Genomic DNA, 24856 nt, shown 5'->3' with positions numbered 1-24856 from the left:
TTCTAGACCATCCACCTGACTTTCCTGGGATTGGGGAGTTGGCCAAGATATAAGACTTTCAGAGCTAAATTCAGGAAATAAACCTAAGTTGATTTTTCCACCTGTACAAATCACTTGAATAATAGCAGGAAGAATAAGGATCCCTCTTTGTTTTGTGCATTAAAGGTAATGTGGTTAATGATTTGCATTAAAAAGGTTGTTAACTCTAGTGCTCTTTTACTGTTTTTTTTTAAATTTATTTTTATTGTAAACAAATGGAATACATCTTGTTTCTCTGAACATGAAGTAGAGGCATACCATTTGTGTAATCACACATTTACATAGGGTAATAGTTTTTGATTCATTCTATTACTTTTTTTCCTTCCCCTATCCCTCCCACCCCTTTTTTCCCTCTATACAGTCCCTCCTTCCTCCATTCATAAGTAAGATAAAACTAAGTAAAATTGTTAGTTTTCACTTATTATTCCCAAACCAGTAACAAGAAGCACAAAATAATTGATTTCATAAACTACTTATTAAAACTTCAAAATAGTATGAGAAACTATCTTAGTAACAGTAGTTTTAGATTTTACTCATAGCTACCTATTTTGTTACCTGTATTAAACCTATTGAAGAGGGATCAGAGAAAAAAAAAGTAAATAAAATTTGACTTTGATAAATGGATGTTGTTTACTATTTTCAGGATGAAAAATGTTCTATTGGATGGTGACTAATGGAATAAGAGAGGTGGGAGACAAACAGTTTCTTGTTATACACTTAGTGGCCTCCATCCGAACAAGCTGTTCTGGCTGAATAGTCTCTTTCTCAGTAGAATTCATTGCCACTTATAATCCATAAACAATTCAAATATATTTTATGTTTAACATTTGAGTCTGGAAACATAAGCTTTAAATAGTTAAATAGGGTTAAGTTCTTTCAAATCATGCCGGTTTCTCAGCATTATTGACATGAAATCTATTCTTAAATGAATCAGACTCAAACTAAAACTAAAATAAAACATAGGAGGTATATTTCATTCTACTTATTGTTTTACAAAATGAAGCTACCTAAGTTCCTACATTGTAAATATTCTTCCTATTAGAGACTGGCAATTATAGCAGGGATTTTGCCCATAATTAAATTTTCATTGACCGTTTTTATGCTTCCCTCACTATTTCATTGGAACAATGGAGAGTGAGAAAGCAGGAAACAGACTTATCCAAATAAGTATGTCATGTTTTAGAACCAGCATTAATGGCACTTTAAAAGGAAATATTGTTCTGTTTCTGTGATGACATAGTAATGTATTTTTTTTCCTATTCCTCCCTGTGAATATAATCTAAAACACTATGTAGCATAGGCACATCAAACTTTGTGACATTATAAAAGGGAGAACAAAACAGATGACCAAGGAACTTAGGAACATGATGACGACAAACCCATTCTCTGAACTTCTCTTTTTGTGTTGGCTCTCCCAAACAAGACAGTAGAGAGACTGGGAACCCAGATTGAATGCAGACAAAAACCCAAGGTAAACCCTATGCTTTCCAGTCACATGAATTAAAATGGAAAGTCTGTCAAGGAAGAAAACTGTTATAAAATATTGGTTCTTTATTAAAATGGTAAAATTCAATCAATCAATCATCACCCTCTATGTACCCACTCACACCAGCAAAAATCTAGTAAAATTCCAGGCATCATTTTTTTCTTACTCTAATGCTTACCATTTGTTTCTCTTGTCTAATTGAAATATTGTATTCTTGACCAATTATTCCCCTCACTTCCTAAACTCTGAAAACCACCAAATTGCTCTCTGCTGGTACAAGTTGCATTATTTTAGATTCCATGTATGAATAAGATTTTGCAGCATTGAAAATTCTGTGCCAGATTTACTTTACTTAGCACCATGAACTCCTAATTCATTACTGTTATCACAATTTACACAATATATTTTTTTAAAGACTGAATAGCATCTCATTATGTATATGTAAGTTTTCTTTTTATATCCTTTGGTTTATATATACAGGTTGATTCCATGTGTTGACTAATTTGAATAATATTGCAATAAATATGATAATGCAGATATCTTTTGAATAGAGTTATTCAAAACCCTTTAATAAATAGCCAGAAGTGGAAAGACTGGATCATATGATTGTTCTCACTTCAATTTTACAAGCAGTCTCCATAACGGCTATATTAATTTACACTCCAACCAACAGTATACAAGTTTTCCCTTTTCTCTGCATCCTTGCCAATACTAATCTTTGTTTTGATAACAGACATTCTGACAGTTATAAAGTGATTTTTGTGGTTTTCATTTTCATTTCTATAGTGATTAATGATGTTGAGTATCATTTTATATAACTGTTAGCCATTTGTATGTCATCTCTTAAGAAATATCTATTCCTATCCTTCATCCACTTTTAATGATTATCTACTTTTGTGCTATTGAGTTCTTGGTCTTAGATATTTTGAATATTACCCCTTTATCTCATGTGACACTTGCAAATATGTTCTCCCACTCTGTAGGTTGCCTTTTCATTCTGTTACTTTCTGCATTATACAGAATTTTATTAGTTTGATGTAATCCCACTTGACTATTTTTACTTTTTGTTGCCTGATTTTGGCCATCAAAATCCATAACATCATTGCCCAGATGAATGTTCTATAGTTTTCCTCCTATATTTTCTTAAAATAGTTTTATAGTTTCTGGTCTTAATTTTTAATCTTTAATCTACATTGAGTTGATTTTTGTTGTTTGGTGTGAAACAAAGGTGAATTTCATTCTTCTGCAGGTGGATACACAGTTTTTCCAACACTCTTTTTTGAAGAGCCTGTGTTTTTCCCACTACTTAATCTCCGTACCTTTGTAAAAATCAATTGACTATAAATATGTGGATTCTATCTTGGTTGCTCCACTTCGTTGATAAATGGGTCCATTTTTATTCCAGTACCATGCTATTTTAATATTTACCACAACATATAGTTACATGATTAACCCCTTGATAACACTTTTTTTACATAGGTTGCAGGTAAGCTGGTGTGGTACCTCCAGTCTTAATTTGCCTCAAGGTTACCTTGGCTATTTGCTGGTATATTTGGGGGAGATGGGGGTAGGGTTGTATATGTAAGTTTTAGGATGTTTTTATATTCTGTGAATAATATAATTCAAATTTTTATAGAAATTGCATTGCCTGTGAATTTCTTTGGTTATGTGGACATCTTATTATTATTTGTATCAATCTATGAACACAAACTATATGTCATTTGTTTCTTCAATTTCTCTCCTCAGATTTTTGAAAGTTTTAGTGTAAAGACCTTTCACACCTTGGTTAAATTTATTTCTAATTGTTTTATTTTATAGTTTTTGTAGATGATTTTTTTGAATTTTGATAATTTCCTGTTACAAATACAAATATTGTTTTTTGTCTGACGAGTTTGTATCCTGCAATTCTACTGTATTTGTTGATTAGTTCTAAGTTATTTTTGTGGATTCTTTAGCATCTTCTTAATATAAGATTATATCATCAGCAAACAGCAACAATTTTATTTCTTCCTCTAGTATTTGAATATCTTGTATTTCCTTCTCTTGACTAATGGCTGTGGTAAGAATGCCCACCTCAGTATTCAACAGAAGTGGTGGGCATGGGTATCCTTATCTTATTCCTGATCTCAGAAGAAAAGCTGTGTACTTGACACCATTAAATAAGATGTTAGTTTTTGTTTTGTCATAAATGGGTTTGCATTGTGTTGAGGTATATTCTTTCTATACTTTATGTGTTGAGAGTTTTTGTAATGAAAGGGTGTTGAATTTTGTTAAATACTTTTTCCGCATGTATTGAGATGATCATATGGATTTATTTTTCATTCTGTTGTTGTGATGTTTCACATTTATAGATTTACATATGTCGAAGCATCCTTGCATCCCTGAGATAAATTCCACTTAGTAACAGTGAATGATTAATTCACATGAATCTGGTTTCCTATCATTTTCTTGAAGATTTGTGCAACTATGTTCATCAGAAATATTGATGTGCAATTTTTTTTTCTTGTAATGTCCTTGTATGGCTTTGGTATTGAAACAAAAAACCTAGAATCCATATTACTCTTTTCAAGCTATACTAAAGTCATATCCTGAGCCACAAAGGAAATGTCATCAATTTATAAAAATGAAGTCACACAGAGAATGGAAAACTGAATTATATTGAATATATTATCTGACCACACAGGAATCAGATTAAAAATGAATTATAAAAAGTTAAATTCTCAAGGAGGTTGAGGCAGAAGGATCATGGGTTCAAAGCCAGCTCAGCAAAATTAAGCACTATACAACTCAGTGAGACCTTGTTTCTAAATAACATACAAAAATATAGGGCTGAGGACATGGTTCAGTGGTGGAGGGCCCCTGAATTCAACCCCCAGTAAGCCCCTAAAAAATGAAAGTCTCAAATAATTATAAATTAAACATCACATTTCTAAAAATAAATCTGTCAGAGAATTCTCATTGCTACTTTTTTATACCTGAACCTGAAATAAAATGTTGGAAAAACTGAGACTATAACAATACTTCTGTCAGAGACATGAAGTCACAAAGCCAAACTCTGTCATTTACAAATTGAATTCAAATAAGAAAAAGGTGACTTCTTGGAGAGAAACCCAAAGCACAAGACACCACAGGAGAGTTTATGCTAAAGTATGGCATCACACTCTTCTTCACAAGGCTTGACTTCAGGAAAAACTACTGAACCAGAGTCTCACCTGCTATAGGTTTATCAGAGTCTTACTGACCTGAGAGAAGAGAAACTCTCAACCTCAGCCCATGGTAGACATCCTGCCCACCAAGGTGGAGAGAACCGAGAAGCATATGTGAAATCACAATAAGAAGCAGAGGCTTGCTAAATAAATGAAACTCACTTTCAGGACTACAGAATGTGTTCCTTCCTCTACACTTTCCACTATATTTCTAAATGCCTACTTATAGTTCTTCCTTTCATGCAACACATCACACCCATCTATGAAGAAAATATTAGAAATCATGATAAAGCAACAATAGCACCAACAACACAAAACCCCACACTTTGTAGAGATAAAGCAAGCACAGAACTAGATGCAAATATGACAAGAATGATGGAATTACCTAATCAGAAGCTTAAATCCACATGATTAATGTGCTAAGGACTTAAACAGATCAAGTACACCAATACAAGAAAAGATGTATAATGTTAATCAGGGAGGTAAATTTTTAAAAAACAAACAAGTTGGGCATGGTGATACAGACCTATAATCCCCACAGTTCAGGAGGCTGAAGCAGGAGGATCATAAGTTCAAAGCCAACCTCCCTAAAACTGAGGCACTAAGCAACTCAGTGAGACCCTGGCTCTAAATAAAATACAAAATAGGGCTAGGTATGTGGCTACTGATTAAGTGGCCCTGATACTCCCCACAAAAATAAAAATTAAAAATAAATAAACAACAGGAAATATTAGTAATTTAAAAAGTAATAGAAATGAGGAATTGATGAGTTCTTTGATTAACTATTTGGTACAATGAGTAAAAACATATAATTCAGGAAGAAATCTCTAAGCTTCCAGAGATCTCAGTAGAACCTCCGAAAATTAAAAAGAAAGGAAAAGAAAAAGATTTTTAAAAAAAAAGCAGAATAGAATAGCCAAGAATAGGGGAACAACTACCAAAATTGAACTGTGAAAACAATGGGAAACTCAGAACATATACAATGGGAAGGTATAAAATGGGAAGGTATACAACTGGTATACCAAAAGATAAAATAAAAAACAAAACAAAAAGCACCAAAAAAAAAAAAAAATGAGTGTATTAGAAGAAATATTTGAAACAATATTGAATTAACACACACACACACACACACACACACACATTCATTAGGCTTGGTTGGGCTGGTACAGGCAGGCTGCACTGAGAAGCCCAAAGGTAAAAAGTACCAACACCAGAACCAGAACCAGGCTGGGGATGTACCCTGTGCTGAAGATGGATTTAGCAGTTTCTGGTTCCTGAGGCTCCCTGTAATTACTTACTAAAAGTTTATACATGAATTCAAGAAACTGCAGAACAATATCAAGTTCTTCGTTTTTCTTTCTTTTTTCTTTTTTTTATTGTAAACAAATGGGATACATGTTGTTTCTCTATTTGTACATGGAGTCAAGGCATATCATTTGTGTAATCATAAATTTACATAGGGTAATGTTGTTTGATTCATTCTGTTATTTTTTTCCCTTCCCCCCACTCCTTCCACCCCTCTTTTCCCTCTATACAGTCCTTCCTTCCTCCATTCTTACCACGCTCCTTATCCCTAACCCTAAACCTAACCCTAACCCTACCACCTCCCACCCCTCATTATATATCATCATCTGCTTATCAGCTAGATCATTTGTCCTTTAGGTTTTTGAGATTGGCTTATCTCACTTAGCATGATATTCTCCAATTTCATCCATTTGCTATTGGTTCTGAATTGATAGTAGTAATTAGAATTCAGCATCATCTCCTAAAGTGGAACTGATACTGGAATCAACAAAAAAGCAGAAAATGAGTGAGACAATCAATATCTGAATATTCACCCAATCCAGGGCTTATAAGAGAAAGAAGCTCATGAAATGCTTAATAGAAGAAATAATAACCATACAGGTAGATGGGTAGATATAAAAGCAATATAAAAAACAAGAGAACAAACTGGTTTAAACAGCCTAAAACACTTCAACAACTGACTCCTTTGACAAAACAGTGGAAGAAATGCCAGAGAAATAATTTAGAAAGTTCATAGTTAAATTACCCAATGAGCTGAAATAAGACATAAGAAGTGAAATTAGAAAGAAAATACAGGAATTCAAAGGTCACTTCCATAAAGAGATAGGTATTCTGAGAAAGAACCAAACAGAAATTCTAGAAATGAAGACTTACAAACCACAAAAAAATCCAATGGAAAGTTTTAACAAAAGATTAGACTACTTTGAAGATAGATTTAAGGACCCAAAGACAAATTATATAATCTTGAAAATTAAGTTTACCAGAAAGAAAAGAAGTAAAGAAAACATGACCAGAATATCCAAGAAATGTGGGATAACATCAAAGACCAACTTTAAGATTATTGGGGTACATAAAGGCTCTGAAACACAATCTAAATGGATGCATACTCTTTTCAATGAAATAATATTAGAAAAATTTCAAAGCTTAGGAATGAGATGGTAATTCAAATATAAGAGGTATATAGGACTCCAAATATTCAAATGTTCAATACTTCTACTCCAAGATACATTATAATGAAATTGCCTGATATACAGAATAAGAATAGAATTCTAAAATCAGTAAGAGAAAAGTGGTTGGTTACATGTATATGTAAACCAATATGATTTCAACTGATTTCTCAATCTAGACCACAAAATTCAGGAGGACTTGGAATAATATTTCAAGCTCCGAAAGAAAAGCGTGCTATCCAAGATACTATACCCCCAAAAAATTAAACTTCAGAATTGTAAATAAAATAAATACCTTCCATGATAAGCAGAAACTAAAATAATTAATAACCACAAAGTCTCTGCTAAAATAAACACACCTACTGAATATTTCATGAAAAATAAACAAACAATAAAAATGGAAGCCAGCATAGGGATACATTATAGTAGAAGAATATCTAATTAAAAAAAGAACCAAGTCTAAATTAAACATCAAAAATAAATGAAAACTGGCAGAATGGATTAAAAAGAAAGACCCAACAATATGCTGCCTGCAAAAGATTCATCTCAGAGAAAAAGACACCCACAGACTAAGGGTGAAAAGATGGGAAAAAACCTGCCACCCACATGGACTCAGGAAAAAAACAGGGGTTTCCATCCTTATATCAGATAAAGTGGACTTAAAGCCAAAGGTAGTCAGAAGGGATAAAGAAGGACATTTCATACTGCTTAAGGGAACCATAAATCAGGAAGACATAACAATAGTAAATATTTACACCCCAAACAATGGTGCATCCCTGTACATCAAACAAATCCTTCTCAATTGCAGGAATCAAACAGACCACAACACAATAATTCTGGGTGACTAACACACCGCTGTCACCACTAGATAGATCTTCCAAACAAAAACCAAACAAAGAAACTATAGAACTCAATAACACAATACATAACCTAGACTTAATAGATATATATAGAATATTCCATCCATCGAGTGCATTCACTTTCTTCTCAGTAGCACATGGAACCTTCTCAAAAATAGACCATATGTTATGCCACAAAGCAGCCCTTAGGAAATGCAAAAAAATAGAGATACTGCCTTGTGCTCTATCAGATCATGATGGACTGAGAGTAGATATCAATGACAAAATAAAAAAGTGAAATTACTCCAACACCCGGAGACTAAATAATATGCTATTGAATGAAACATGGAAAACAGGAAACATCAGGGAGGAGATAAAAAAATTCTTAGAGATCAATGAGAACGATGATACAACATATCAAAATCTCTGGGACCTATGAGAGGAAAATTCATTGCATGGATTGCATTCCAGAAAAGAATGAAAAGTCAACAACTAAATGACCTAACATTACAGTTCAAAGCCCTAGAAAAAGAAGAACAGAATAACAGCAAAAGTAGTAGAACACAGGAAATAATTAAAATCAGAGCTGAAATCAATGAAATTGAAACAAAAGAAACAATTCATAAAATTGACAAAACAAAAAGTTGGTTCTTTGAAAAAGTAAACAAAATAGACAAACTCTTAGACACACTAACACAGAGAAGGAGAGAGAAAATTCAAATTACTGAACGTCGTGATGAAAAAGGCAATATCACGACAGACACCACTGAGATACAGAACATAACAAGAAGCTACTTTGAAAATCTGTATACCAACAAATTAGAAACTACCAAAGACATTGACAAATTTCTAGAGACATATGCTCCTTCCAAACTGAACCAGGAGGACATACACAATTTAAACAGATCAATATCGAGCAATGAAATAGAAGAAGCCATTAAAAATCTACCATCCAAGAAAAGCCCAGGACCAGATGGATTCTCAGCCAAGTTCTACAAGACCTTCAAAGAAGAACTCATTCCAGTACTTCTCAAAGTATTCCAGGAAATAGAAAAGGAGGGTACCCTACCGAACTCATTCTATGAAGCTAATATCACCCTGATACCCAAACCAGGCAAAGACACATCAAGGAAAGGAAAATTTTAGGCCAATATCCTTGATGAATATACATGCAAAGATCCTGAACAAAATATTGGCAAATGTATCCAAAACATAATAAGAATATCATGCACCACAATGAAGTGCGGTTCATCCCTGGAATGCAAGGATGGTTTAACATCTGTAAATCAATAAACATAAACCATCATGTCAATAGACTTAAGGATAAGAATCATATGGTTATTTTAATTGACGCAGAAAAAGGTTCAGCAAAATATAACACCCCTTCATGCTCAAAACACTAGAAAAAACAGGGAGAGTAGGAACATACCTGAACATTGTACAGGCCATTTATGCTAAGCCCATGGGCAACATCATTCTTAATGGAGAAAAACTGAAACCATTCCCTTTAAAAATGGGAACAAGACAGGGATGTCCTCTTTCACCACTTCTATTCAACATTGTTCTCGAAACTCTAGCCAGAGCAATTAGGCAGACTAAAGAAATTAAAGGGATAGGAATAGGAAAACAGGAACTCAGACTATCCCTATTTGCTGATGACATGATTCTATATTTAGAGAATCCAAAAACCTCCTCCAGAAAACTTCTCGACCTCATCAATGAATTCAGCAAAATAGCAGGCTATAAAATTAACAAGAATTAATCTAAAGCATTTTCATATGCAAGTGACCAAACATCTAAAAGGAAAATGTGGAAAACAACTCCATTTGAAATAGCCTCAAAAAAATAAAATACTTGGGAATCAATCTAACCAAAGAGGTAAAAGATCTCTACAATGAAAACTACAAAACATTGAAGAAAGAAATTGAGGAAGACCTTAGAAGATGGAAAGATCTCCCATGTTCTTGGATAGGCAGAATTATTATTGTCAAAATGGTCATACTGCCAAAAGTGCTATACAGATTCAGTGCAATTCCAATTAAAATCCCAATGACATACCTTAGAGAAATAGAGCAAGCAATCATGAAATTCATCTGGAAGAATAAGAAACCCAGAATAGCTAAAGCGATCCTTAGCAAGAAGAATGAAACAAGGGGTATTGCAATACCAGAACTTCAACTATACTACAAAGCCATAGTAACAAAAACAGCGTAGTACTGGCACCAAAATAGACAGGTAGATCAATGGCACAGAATAGAGGACACAGACATGAACCCAAATAAATACAATTTTCTCATACTAGAAAAAGGTGCCAAAACTATGCAATGGAGAAAAGATAGCCTCTTCAACAAATGATGCTGGGAAAACTGGAATTCCATATGCAACAGAGTGAAACTAAACCCCTGTCTCTCACCTTGCACAAAAATCAATTCACAATAGATCAAGGACCTTGAAATCAGACCAGAGACCCTATATCTTACAGAAGAAAGAGTAGGTCCTAATCTTCAACTTGTTGGCTTAGAATCAGACTTCCTCAACAGGACTCCCATAGCAGAAGAAATAAAATGAACAATCAATAACTGGGACAGATTCAAACTAAATAGCTTTCTCTCAGCAAAGGAAACTATCAGCAATGCAAAGAGAGAGCCTACAGAGTGGGAGAATATCTTTGCCACTCATACTTCAGATAGAGCACTAATTTCCAGAATATATAAAGAACTCAAAAAACTCTACACCAAGAATTCAAATAACCCAATCAACAAATGGGCTAAGGATATGAACAGACACTTCACAGAAGAAGATCCAGAAGCAATCAACAAACATATGAAAAAATGTTCACCATCTTTAGTAATAAGAGAAATGCAAATCAAAACTATCCTAAGATTCCATCTCACCCCAATTAGAATGGAGATTATCAAGAATACAAGCAACAATGGGTATTGGATAGGATGTGGGGAAAAAGGTACACGCATACATTGCTGGTGGGACTGCAAATTAGTGCAGTCACTCTGGAAAGCAGTGTGGAGATTCCTTAGAAAACTTGGAATGGATTCACCATTTGACCCAGGTATCGCACTCCTTGGCCTATACCCAAAGGACTTAAAATCAGCATACTACAGAGATACAGCCACAACAATGTTTATAGCTGTTCAATTCACAATAGCCAGATTGTGAACCAACCTAGATGCCCCTCATTTGATGAGTGGATAAAGAAACTATGGTATATATATGTTTATATATATATATACACACACACACATACACACACATAGATACACACACCATGGAATAGTACGGAGCCATAAGGAATAATAAAATTATGGCATTTGCAGGCAAATGGATGCAGTTGGAGAATATCATGCTAAGTGAGATAAGCCAATCTCAAAAAACCAAAGGACGAATGATCTCACTGATAAGCAGATGATGACACATAATGGGGGGTGGGAGGGTGGTTTAGAATGGAGGAAGGAGGGACTGTATAGAGGGATAAGAGAGGTGGGAGGGGTGGGGGAGAAGGGAAAAATAACAGAATGATTCAAACACCATTACCCTATGTAAATGTATGATTACACAAATGGTTTGCCTTTACTTCATGTACAGAGAAACAACATGTATCCCATTTGTTCACAATAAAAATAAATTAAAAAAATAAATGAAAATGGCAGGAAATAAAAATCTTCTGTCTATAATAGCATCTAATGTAAATGGTCTAAACTCTTCTGTCATCATATATTGGCAATGTGGATTAAAAAACAAGACTCAACAATATATTGCTTGCAACAACCTCACCTCATAGGCAAAGATATCCACAGATTGAATTTGAAAGGATGGGAAAAGATATGCCATACAAATGCTACCTGTAAATAAGCAAGGTTAGCTATTCTCATATCAGACAAAATGGCCATCAAGCCAAAATTAATCAGAAGAGTCAAAGAAGGTCACTTCTTATTGGTTCAGTGGATTAACCAACATCAGGATAAAATGATTGTAAATATGTATACCCCAAATAATGGTGCATCTACATACATAAGACAAACTCTTCTCAATATTAAGAATTCAATAGAGCACAATACAATAACATTGAATAACTTCAACACATCTGTCTCATACTAGATAAATCAACTAGATATAAACCAAGTAAACATTTCTCAGATCTAAAAAATGCTACTAACAAAATGGACCTAACAGACATCTATAGATTATTTTATCCATCAATGACTAAATTCACTTTTTGCTTAGTAGTAAAGGAAACATTTTCTAAAATAGATCATATTTTAAGTCCCAAAGAAAATCTTAAAAATATGAAAAATACAGATAATTTCTTACATTGTATAAGATCATAATGGAGTAAGTTAGAAATCAATGACATGATAAAAAATAGAAAACACTCCAAAACCTAAAGACTAAATTTTAATGATGAATACATAACAGAAAAAATCATGGAAGAAAATATTCTTATAAAACAACTGAGAATCATGATACAACATATCAACATATCAAAATCTCAGTATGAAGGCAGTTTTAAGAGAAAAATTTATAGCACTGAGTTAATACATTAAAATATGAGAAGGATATCAAATAACCTAACATTACACTTCAAGGTGCTAGAAAAAGAACAAACTAACACTAAAGTCAGTAGAAAACAGAACATAATTATAATCAGAATGAAACAGATAATAAACAAAAAAAGTAAAAGATCAGTGAAGCAATAAATTATTTTTACAGTGAAAGGACGAACAAGATCTGATAAACCACTAGCCAACTTGACCAAAATGAAAATAGAGAATACTCACATAAACAAAATCAGAGATACCAGACCTTTAAAGAAGTATTAATACTAATTCTTCTCAAATTATTTCATGAAATATACAAGGAGGATTACTGCTAAATTCATTCTATGAAACCAGTATCACCTTGATATGAAAATCGGACAAATACACATCAAGGAAAGAAAACTTTAGACCTATATCTTGATGAATATATATGTGAAAATTGTTAATAAAATATTGGCAAATGTCATAAAAAACACATTAAAAAGATAGTATACCACAATCAAATGGATTTGATTCCAGGGATTTGAGGATGGTCCAACATACACTAATTAATACATGTAATTCACCACATAAATAGACTAGATGACAAGAATCACATGATTCTCTCAATAGATGAAGAAAAAATATTTGGCAAAGTGCAGCACTCATTCATGTTTAAAACACTGGAGAAACTAGCTGGGTTCAATTGTGTACAATTGTAATTCCAGTTGCTTGGGAGTCTGAGACAGGAGGATTGCAAGTTTAAGGCCAGCCTCAGCACCTTGGCAAGGCCCTAAGCAACTTTGTGAAACCCCATCTCAAAATTTACAAAAAAAATTAAAAGAGCAGGTGACTAAGCTCAGGTTTTAAGCACCCTATTACTACTTCCCCGTAAAAATCTAGAGAAACTAGGGATAGTTACAACTTATCTCTTCAATATTGTAAAGGGCATACATGGCAAACCCAAGGCCAATATCATATTGAATAGAGAAAAACTGAAAGCATTGCCTCTAAAATCAGGAATAAGAAAAGCTTAACAACTCTCACTACTCCTATTCAACATAGTCCTCAAAATTCTAGCTGGAGAAATCAGGCAAGAGAAGGATATTAAAGTGATTCAAATAGACAAAGAAAAGCTCAGATCTGTTTGCTGATTACATGATTCTATATTTATGATTCAAAAACCTCCACTAGAAGACACTACAGCTGATAAATGAATTCATCAAAGTAGCAGCATACAAGATCAATATATATAGATCAATCACTTTATTACTTAAATAATCAGCCTATTGAAAAATAAATTAAGAAAACTATTCCATTAATAGTAGTCTCAAAAAATAAAATACTTGGGAATAAATCTTATGAAGGATGCCAAGAACCATTATAATGAAAATTATAGAACATTGAAGAAAGAAATTAAAGAACACCTTAGAAGATGAAAAGACCTCCCATGTTCTTGGACAGGCAAAATTAATATCAAATGGCCATGCTACCAAGAGCACTGTACAGATTCAATGCAATTCCCATCAAATTACCAATGATATTATTTTTTTCTTTTTGTTATTTGTTCTTTTAGATATACATGACAGTAAAATGTATTTTGACATATTATACATACATGGAATATTACTTATTTTAATTAGGATCCCATTCTTATGGCTGAACATGATGTGGAATTACATTGACCATGTATCTATATTTGAACATAGAAAAGTTATTTACAATTCATCTACTCTCTTTCCTATCCCCATCCCCCACTTTCCTTCATTTCCCGATGTCTAATCCAATGAACTTTTATTCTCCCTCATCTCTCCCATTGTGTGTTAGCCTGTGTATATCAGAAAGAACAAAAGTATGGAATGATTCACAAATTTGCCTGTCATCCCTGCACAAGGGCCAAGCTCATCTTCTCTGTTATCGTTCCAATATTAGTGTTTGTACTGCCAAAGTGAGCACCCAAGGACATTCTTCATAGAAGTAGGAAAAGCAATTCTAAAATTAATTTGGAAAAATAAGAGATCCAGAATAACCAAAGTAATTCTAAGCAAAAATAGTAATGATGGAGGCATCACAATAGCAGACCTCAAAATACACTACTGAGTTATAGTAACAAAACAGCATGGTTCTGGCACCAATAGAGACATGATAAACAGTGAAATAAAAGACACAAAGATAAACCCACATAAAAACAATTATCTGATATCAGGCAAAGATGCCAAAAATATTTCTTGGAGAGAATATAGCCTTTGCAAAAAAATGATTCTGGGGAACTGGAAATCCATATGTAGAAAAATAAAACTTGACTTCTATTTCCCTCTGTACAAAAAAGAATCAACCCAAAGTGGATACAAGACCAGAAACTGTGAAACTGCTAGAAGAAAATGTAGGCCCAACACTCCAACATGTTGACACAGGAACTGACTTCCTTACCAAGAATCCTAAAGTGCAAGAAATAAAACCAAAAATGAATAATTGGGATTAAATCAAATTGAAAAACTTCTGAACCACAAAGAAAGCAATTAAGAGTGAGTGTGAAGAGAGAACTTTGTGTTGGAAGAAGATCTTAGCAAACTGCTCCTCAGATACAGTATTAATATTCAGAATATACAAAGCACTAAAAAATCAAAAGAACACCTAATGTTATGTATAACTACAAGGAATCAATAAAAATGTCATAAAATATATGTGTGTATGTGTGTGTGTATAAGTACATACATATTTTTTTCTGAAACTAGGTAGAGAAAAAGAACCTTAACTCTAATGCAGCAAAGATAAAAATTATATCCATATTATCAGAAACCATACAAGCAATAAGGAAAATATTTCAAGTGAAAAATTTCAAATGTTAGAAGGAAAAAAAAGTTACCTACATAGATTTCTACCCTGTGAAGTCATGCTTCACAACTGAAGGAGAATTTTTTTTTTCAGACAAGCAAAAATTGAAAGAATTTACTGTCAGTAGACCTGCCTTGCAAGAAATTTTAAAATAAATTATTTGGAAATAAGGAAAATGAGACAGGTCAGATTGGATCAATAGAAAAAATAAAATGAATAGCATCAAAAAAGGAATAAATGAAGGTAAATAAAACCTTATATTTCTTATACTTAATTTATTAAACAGTTAATAGTCATTCAACATTTACCTAAACAATAATAATTGATTCATAGTAATACAACTATGTATTACTATTAGATTATGTACACTGGTGTATCACTTCCCACCGCCCACGGAGGAAATAATAACACTTACGCCTTCTTTGGTGCAGTGAAGCTTCTTCTCTTTAATGTGGACAAAAGGCTTCCCAATGCGGAACTACTCTAGGTTATAAGGAATACAGGGACCAATCAGAAAATTGTCCCTGCAGCTAATGCATGGACATATCAAGTAAAGGCCTTAAACATGTACTGTACACAAGCCAAGCACAAGGTACATCAGCCAATCAGGAGTACTTCCTGAAACTTGTTAACAGCGTCAAGCTTTTTCTGGCACCGTGCCAGGGGCCATCTTGAAGATCAGGCCAGGGCGTGCCCGCCTCCGCAGGCCCTCAGAGGCGATTGTCCCTGACACTGGTGTGTGTGTGTGTATATGTATATATATAGTAAGTAAGAAAGAAACAGACAGAAACAAGTATAACCGATATTCTAATAAGGAGAGAAAATTGAATTGTAAACTGGGTTAAATATGTAAAATGATAAAGAACAAGGGAAAGACTTAAAAGAATAATCCATTAGATATTATTATCTAATATCTAATTTTCTCCCAATTATATTCATATTCAGTTTGAATATCAGTAGACTAAATGTATCAAATAAAAAGTGGAAATTATCAGTCTATCAAGAAGCCAGAAATAAATTATATCACCTGTAAAAAATCAACATTAAATATAAAAATACATGTAGATTTAATGTAAAAGTAGGGAGAAACATATACCATGCTAACAATAATCAAAAGAAAGTGGTAATAGCTTTATTAATTCCAAACAAAACAGACATTTCCAAGAAGTTATTAGGGATAAAGAGGGGTATTACTTGATGATAAATTGGTCAACTCTACCAGATGACACAATAATTCTCAATATTTGTCTTTGTAATAAAAGAATATCAAAGTATGTTTGCAAAACTGGTATAAATGAAAGGAGAATTAGGTGAATCTGATATTATGGGGATAATAAGACTTGTTCATCATTTGAAAGTTAGTTGTTATATTCCATCACATCAACAATCTAAAAAAATGTAATCATACCATTAATGTGGAAAAAGTAGATAACATTTGTTCATGACTAATAACTCTCTGTAAACTAAGAATAAAGGGGAATATTTGAATTTGATAAAAAAAAATACTCCACTATAATGCTGCTACCATCATATTTAATGTTGGGAGCTTCAAATGTTTCCCACTAAGACTAGAGAAAAGGCAACAATATTCATTCACAAGTCAGTGTAGTTGTATAAACAAAACTAAGTATGGATAAGTTATATGTGGGTAAAACTATAAAATCTGATGAAATAAATTAAAGAAAAATTAAATAAATAGAGAGAGTCCATGTTTATGCATAGGAAGGCTCTTTTTTGTCAAGGTATGATATTTTCCCATTTGGAATTATAGGTTAAAATATTTTAATCAAAATCCCAGAAGATTACTTCGTTGATATAAACAAATTAATTCTAAAGTTTATATGGGAAAGAGAAGGAAGACAGGAGGGAAGAGGCTGAGAGAAAAGCAGAGATCAAGAACCAATATTGAATTCCATTCATGTGTGAGTTTGATGGGATGAACTCAACTGTTATGTATAACTATAATGCTCTAATAAAAAAAAGGAAAATAAAAAAATAAAGTTTGTATGAAGAAGCAAGAGACCCAGAATACCCAACATGATATCAAAAAACAAGAACAAATTTAGAGGCTTGACAGTTCTCAATTTTAAAACATACTCTACAGCTGTAGTATAAGACAATGTAATATTGTGAAAATAATAGATAAACTGGTCAGAATAGACAGCTCAGAAATGTACTCAAAAAATATAGTGAACACACCTTTGACTAAGGAGCAAAAGCAATACAACGGATAAAATAAAGAATTTTCAACAAATGATACCAAAACACTGTACATCTACTACTAAGGTAAAACAGAACAATAAATCCAGACAAGATCTCACATTACAAAAATTAATTTAAAATGAATCAGAGCCCCAAATATAAAATGTAGTACTATAAAACTGATGGAAGTTAGCAAAGGGGAAATTGCAGATTAGGTTTGATAATGAGTTTATATATGCACAAAAGGCACAATCAGTTAAAGAACTGACAAGCCACCTTTCTTCTCTATGAAAAGCATGGTAAAGAGAAAGAAAAAACAAGTCACAGACAAGGACAAAATATTTTTAGAAGACAGAAAAGAGACTGCTTCAGATGAAAAAATATTAATCAAAATATACAAAGAAGTGTAAAACTCAACAATATATGAAATCAGACCCTGATTTAAAGTGTTTTGGGGCTGGGGATATGACTCAGAGGCAAAGTACTTGTACAGCATGTGACAGACCCCGGAATCTTTCTGCATCACTTGGGAAAAATCATGTCCAAAACATTAACAGAACATCAGCTATACAGAGCAGAATATACAGATGAAAAATAAGCTCATGAAAACATGCTTCACATCATATGTCCTCAGTGAAAAGAGAATCAAACCAATGATATACCATGAAACATCTATTAAATGCTTAAAATCGAAAAAACTGACAAAACCAAATGATGACAAGGTTGTGGAGCAACAGGAACCCTCATTCATTGCTGGTGGGATGAAAAATTTTCACTTTGGAAGACAAGGTGACAGTTTCTTAAACCAGTCTTACTGTAAGATCTAGCAATAATTGGTATTTATCCAAAAGAACAGAAATTTCCTGTACACACAAAAACATAAAAATGGATACTTGGAGCAACTTTATTCATACCTCATTGCCAAAACTCAGAAGTAACCCAAACGTCCTTCACTAAGTGAATGGATAAAATAAATGTCATCTATCTAGAAAATAGAATACTGTACTATTCAGCACTGAAAATACATGTCATTAAAAGACATTTTACCAAGTGAAAACTGTTAACTTGAAAAGACTATCTACTGTATGATCCAAGTATACAAAATTTTTAAAATTTTAAACTAGGGAGACTGTGAAAGATCAGTGGTTGTATGGTTACTGGGAGGTAGGGATGACCCAACAGGGCACAGAGGATCTTCAGACCAGTGACTCCACTTTGTATGTGATGTTAGCGTTAACTCTTGGTGTTGCACATACTGTAATTTAACCATAACACAAACAATGGACTGGGAAATAAGGATGCATCAATGAAGCGTCAATGATTATAACAAATGTGCTACACCGTTGTAGGATGCTGATAGTGGAGGAGGCCCTGCCTGTGCTGGGGAGAGGAGCAAAAGGGAAATTGCTGTACTTCCACTTAATTTTGCTGTATTCCTAAAACAGCCTTGGAAGATAGTACTTTAAAAATTTTTTTTAATGAAAAAAAGTCCAATTCATTCAAATCCTATATCAAAAGGTAAGATAAAGAAGAGCCATATAAAGCCAAATTAAAAGCAGCAGTAAAAAAGCAAGTGAGAAAGCAGAATTCAATAAATTGATTACAGAAAAAAATACAGAAAATATAAAATAATGCTAGTAATTTAAAAAGTCTTTCACATGATTAACAGAAAAATAGCACAAAAATAATCAAACAATACAATTAGTAAATAGACAAAAAATAAAGAAAACAATTTAACAAAGAAAATGTTGGATTAGAAAATACATCAAATTGTTTATAATTCATAGCCATCATCTTAAGACTATGAATAGAAAATCTAAAATTAAAAGGTAGTGACAAAATGCATTACTGGCAGGAATGCAGAGAAACTGATCTCTCATACATTGCTGGTGGGCATATAAAATGGTATAGCCATTCTGGAATATAATTGGACTATTTTCTTTAAACAAATGTTGCCCAGCAATTTGCAATTCTGTGCATTTATCCTTTATAGTGAAAAGTTATATCCATACAAAACCATCTACACTACTACTTTTTCTTCTTTTAGGACATTAGTTTCTACTTACAAGTTGCAGTTACACAGGATATAAAAAAGTTAGCAGATGTTTTCATTTTAATTCTTACACAATTTCTCTTATATCAGCAGAGGTGATAATCCGGTGGTCATTGCAAGTATGGCTCAAAAATTCTCTACAACTGACCAGCTTTTGATTTGTCAGTGCCCTCAGTTGCTAAATGATCTCAATTTTTAATTTGGTATTTTTTTGTGTTACCCATGGGGGTTATATTGCTTATTTTATGGATAGAGATGCTGACTTTAAAGAACTTCATTATCTCACAAAATATTGTAGTCTCTCATTATTTTTAAGACTATTCCACAATTGCTGCCTATAAATTTGAGAACCATATTTAACCAAATATTTCTAAAATTTGAATATAATGAATGAAATTAAAAATAATCCTTATAAATACAAGAATAATGAGATTAATGATTCGTGACTGTCAGGTAACTAGTAAATAACTAATAAAGTAAGTATAATTAGCTGCATAGCTGCATTATATAATAAACATTATGTTAAAGTAAAATGTAAATAGTGGTCATTTGATTGAATTTGTAGCTTTTTCTTCATTTGCTAAGGGTTTATGAGCTCATTAAAATGTTAGAAAGGTAGTAAACAAAAATCAAATAAATACTGTACTGCTGTCAGCAACTCAGTTGAGGTTTCCCATTAGCTCAAAGAATACAGAAGTGATATTAACATGAATTCATCAGTATTAGCATATGTACTGTACTTTGAAATATTGAAAACTCTACAAAGAGCTAAAGTAGAAAAAGTGTTTAGAGTTGCAATACAATTTTTGATAGAAGCACTAAGAACTAATTTAAAGAGTGGTAAATTGGCCGGCACAAAGTGAATGATCCATATCTGTGTCTGAGGAAGACAAGGGTGGAGGAGTAACAAGAGATAGAAAAATGGCACAGATGGGTCCCTGTTCAGGGAGATGGCCATTTTGGGAACATAGATTTGAAAGTTATGAGACAAGTTAAATAAAAGGAGTGGATTAAGTTATCATGGCATTTGTCTAGCCTGATGTGGTACCAATATAAGGCAAGTTCATGGAAACATCAATGCTTTAGAGAAACACAATAGGAAACGATCCAGCTTAAGGCAGGTGCATCTACCATTTCCTCTAATCTATGGTCTAGAAAGAAATAGTAAAGACAAGTACAAAGACTGATATCAAACAAGAATGAATATTCCCAGAGGGACTCAAACAAAAGGCTGAGGAGAAAAGTTAAGAGGAAAACATTAGAAGATATATAAAGCAAAGAAGGGGTCATCTTGATAAAAAAAGGAGTGTGTCTGAACTAAATACAGAGCAGACATGCAAAAGACTTTGTCTAGACTATCACATAGGCCAGAACTTGGAAGACTTTGAATGTCAGGCTAAGACTTTACCCTGAATTTAGTAAGTAAAGGAATATAACAGAATTATAGTAATTTAATTCATTGTTGAAAATTATATTGGCCTGTCACAACCATAGGTTTAATTTTTCACTTTGGTATTTGTTACTTGTCCATTCTTAGACAAGAGATAATGAGATATTGATTTTATAATTTATTGTAACCAAAACATTGTCATTGTGAATTTCATAGTAGGATAATGCAAATAGTTCAGATATTGAATATTTGAAAATATACATACTCATAAAAATAAAAGTAATAAATCTTTCTAAAGAGTTAAAAGTAGAATAGTTAATATATTCCAGAATAATAAAAATGTGCATGGGGCAAAGGAAAAAGTCATTCATTTAACTCATCTTGCTTAGCACATAAATAACTGGGGAAAGTGCATTTATTTAATAAATCAGTTTCTGTAGGACTTTGTATTCTTGTTTAGGGAGAGAATAATGATAAAATAGAATTCAAATTTTTGTTTTTTAAATTACTTATTTGGAATGTGAAACCACCAAGTGATATATTTAGTTTCCAAAATGTTATTTTGGTGTAACACAAATGCAGTGCATCAGGAATTAAAACTAAGAAATGCAATTAGTTGTGTGTAATTTATTTTAAGCGATGCCTTTCGGTGAACATTTGTCATTAAAATCTTAAAGTGATTTTATTCTATTGGCCATGAGGGATGTTTCAATGTAAGTGGAGAATGTGTTTTTGCCCCTTTGGTTCTCCTAAATTTTCTCCTGTTTGCTTCTTAATGGCAGTATAATTAGTGTTGTGTATGTGATAAATTTATTGTGTTTACCTTTGCTTCAATCTGTTTAGTATCTGGATTCTGAAACAAAAATTTGATTTTGCTCTTGCCATCATCTGAAGAACCTTTAAGCTGAGAAAATTTATACCTCCAAAGTACAGCCTAAAAGAAAAAAAGAGAAACATATGCAAGTCATCATAATTAATATCCACATTCAGCCAAGAAATAATTATTTTAAATGGTAAAAAGCACATAAAGTCACTACTATATACTGTTATTCAAATGTAAATTAAAATGCATTTAACAAAGGTTATAATTTAATATTCAATATATTCTTTAATTTTCAAAAACAACTTCTGTACCCATAAATAAGTATTGCAAAAATAATATAAATTGACTATTTTCAGTATCATGTAATCTTTGAGCAGGAGCCCCTCATTGAGTCTATAATGTCTTTAAAAATAAAGCTTCTTTCTGAATTACAGTAATCTACAAATGCAGTTCTCTGTAGCTAAAAGCAAGAAAAATCTGTAGCCTTTACAAGTAGCAAAATGGAGATACATGAAAGTTAAATTGGAAATAAGTGAAAACTGTCCATTGTTATTTCTGATATCTTCTATATTATAAATCTTGTTGTCTGAAAATAAATGAAGCATTTGGTTCTTTGTTGTGTCCTGCAATTTAAGATATGCATGCATGCCCAATGTAAAATACCAGTGGTATAAATCACTAAATCGGAAAACCACCCAGGTGTATTAAAACACATCACACACCTGGTAGGTTAAAATTATCTTACCACTTTTGTCTCATTAGTATATGATGCAAAGAAATAATTCAACAAAAATATGCTTTAATTAAAAATGATTTCTTGTGATTTCTAAATAATTCAAAAAAACAAATCTATTGTGGTTGGATGGTTGAATGTTTTCTTAGGGTAGTTTTGTTATTGCTTCTGATAAAATTATAAAGAAACAAGATACACTGTACAGAAAAAAAAAGTACAAAATATGCATATATGCACACATTAACACATTAATATTGTAAAAAGGAAGTTACAATTAAGTATATTATGAAAATGCATTTTAGCATACCTTGACCATTTAAACCCATCTTACTCAAAGGCTTAAACTTTTTCAGCAGATTCTCCAATGAGAGCATACTATTTCCTCTACCAGCAAAATTTAAAAAATGATCCCTGTACATGGTCTGTTGTCTAAAATTATCTCACAATGGCATGGACAAAATAAGATTAATTGCAGTCACAATGGATACATTAAAGGGCAAATGAAAATGGATGAGCAAACATTTATCTCCAACCAACAGTTGTACAGTAAATTCATACATGTGAATTTTCTTGATGGTAATATTTTCAGTTAGGCTATTTCAGATTTCCTATCCTGGTCTTCATTTGGAAATGTGTCTATAAATGAAAGGAAGTAACAATGACTGATATTCAGATTATACATTGTCATATTCAATTCAAAAAAGGTGATTGCTTTCTTCTTTTCATTTTGTTACAGGGAATCAATGAAACTTGCTTAATACTTATTTTGTCTCAAGTAATTATATATCTTTGACATTATTAATCAAAGGAGTAATATTGGAATTGGATTAAAATATAAAAATAACAGTGACAATCAGAGTAAAATTATATTCTGCAATTATATAAAGATATGATATAAAATATAGAATTTATGTGATGCGTAGTATATAACCAAGTTCATGAGTTCATTCATTTTTATTGAATAAATAAAAAAATCACATGAGCTTATGATAATATAGAACCCTAGTCCACATTTACTCTTAAATATTAATTCTCATAATTAATATTCTTCACTTTTCTACATGTGAGTATTCCATTATTTCAGGACTGATTATAAAAAAGACTTACATTCAATTGCATTGCCTTTGGCCCATTTCAAAGATCATTTGACTATATTTATGAAGTCTATATCTGTGTTTTCTAATCTATTCCATTGATCTATTTATAATAGTTTCACTAGTATCACACTCTATAGATAACTCTACTCTGGCTATGATTTGCTTGGAATGTTTTTTCCTCATTATTTCTCTTTCAAACATCTGTGCAGATTTATAGTAAGGCTTGAAGTCATGCCAGTTCTCCAATTTTATTCAAGTTCTTTAATTCCATCAGAATTTTCTGCCTTTTCATGTGTACTTTAGAATCAGTTTGTTGACATTTACAAAATAACTTACTGAGACTTTGATTGGTCTGTTTGTTTATTCAGTTATGTTTATGGAGGTATCAAACATTGCAACTATTATTATAGAATTTTTTCTCCCTTCAATTCTGTCACTTTATTCATGCATTTTGGGGATCTAGTACTTAGTGCATGGATGCTATGTTTATTACTGTTGTAGCTCATTGTAAAGTTAACCCTTTTTTTCAAAATATAAGGTCCTTCTTTCTATTGTACTAATGAAAATCATTTGTTTTCCAAACATCTGTTTCTTTAGATTTAATGTTAGTCTCTTGTGGACAGCATACATAATTTTTAGAAAACTAATATGTGAGATAGGAGGAATGGGCATTTATAGCTTTGTGGTTTTAGAGTTTCTGTATGGGTGATGAAGATTTTTGGAACACATTGTGGTTGGACAACAATGTGAATCAATTAAGGACAATGAACTGTGCACACAAGAACAGTTGAAATAATAAACACTATTATATATATATATATATATATATATATATATATATATATATCTTAGCGAATTAAAAAATAACTGAAAAATTATTCTTGAAACAACATATTTCCAGCATCCATTCTGTGCTTTCTGTTTTATGCTATCATGACTACACATGAAATAGTATTTCAAATATACTTATAATCTTTGAGTTTTAAAACCCTGCAAGGCCAAACTAGAAAGACTAATTAAAATATTTAATCTTAAAAAAACAGCAAAATCAGAGATCCAAGATGGCAGACTAGAGGGAGGCTGCATTCCTTGTCCCTCCGGAACTCCGGTTTCAAGCAGAGGATATTTGATTCTTGGTGAGGCAGTTTTT

General features: G+C 32.4%; 1 protein-coding gene across 5 annotated transcripts in view; it reads right to left on the bottom strand.

Annotated features, from left to right (window-relative positions):
- Nucleotides 1-24856, bottom strand: part of SNTG1 (syntrophin gamma 1) — a gene marked incomplete at its 3' end in the record, with an annotated part of 879325 nt that overhangs the window by 17665 nt on the left and 836804 nt on the right. For 4 of the 5 annotated variants that reach the window (XM_079136674.1, XM_079136675.1, XM_079136673.1 and 1 more), the window contains one exon: nucleotides 21877-21987. In XM_079136674.1, coding sequence (XP_078992800.1) covers nucleotides 21877-21987 — 111 coding nt within the window. Of the gene's footprint in view, nucleotides 1-14926; nucleotides 15012-21876; nucleotides 21988-24856 lie in introns of those variants that run through there. The other variant, XM_079136677.1, reaches the window with a different exon arrangement.

This window comes from Sciurus vulgaris, assembly GCF_902686455.1.
Source record: "Sciurus vulgaris genome assembly, chromosome: 1".
Taxonomy (NCBI): domain Eukaryota; kingdom Metazoa; phylum Chordata; class Mammalia; order Rodentia; family Sciuridae; genus Sciurus; species Sciurus vulgaris.
Note: the sequence above shows the minus strand (reverse complement) of the source record. Positions and strands in the feature narration are given on the sequence as shown.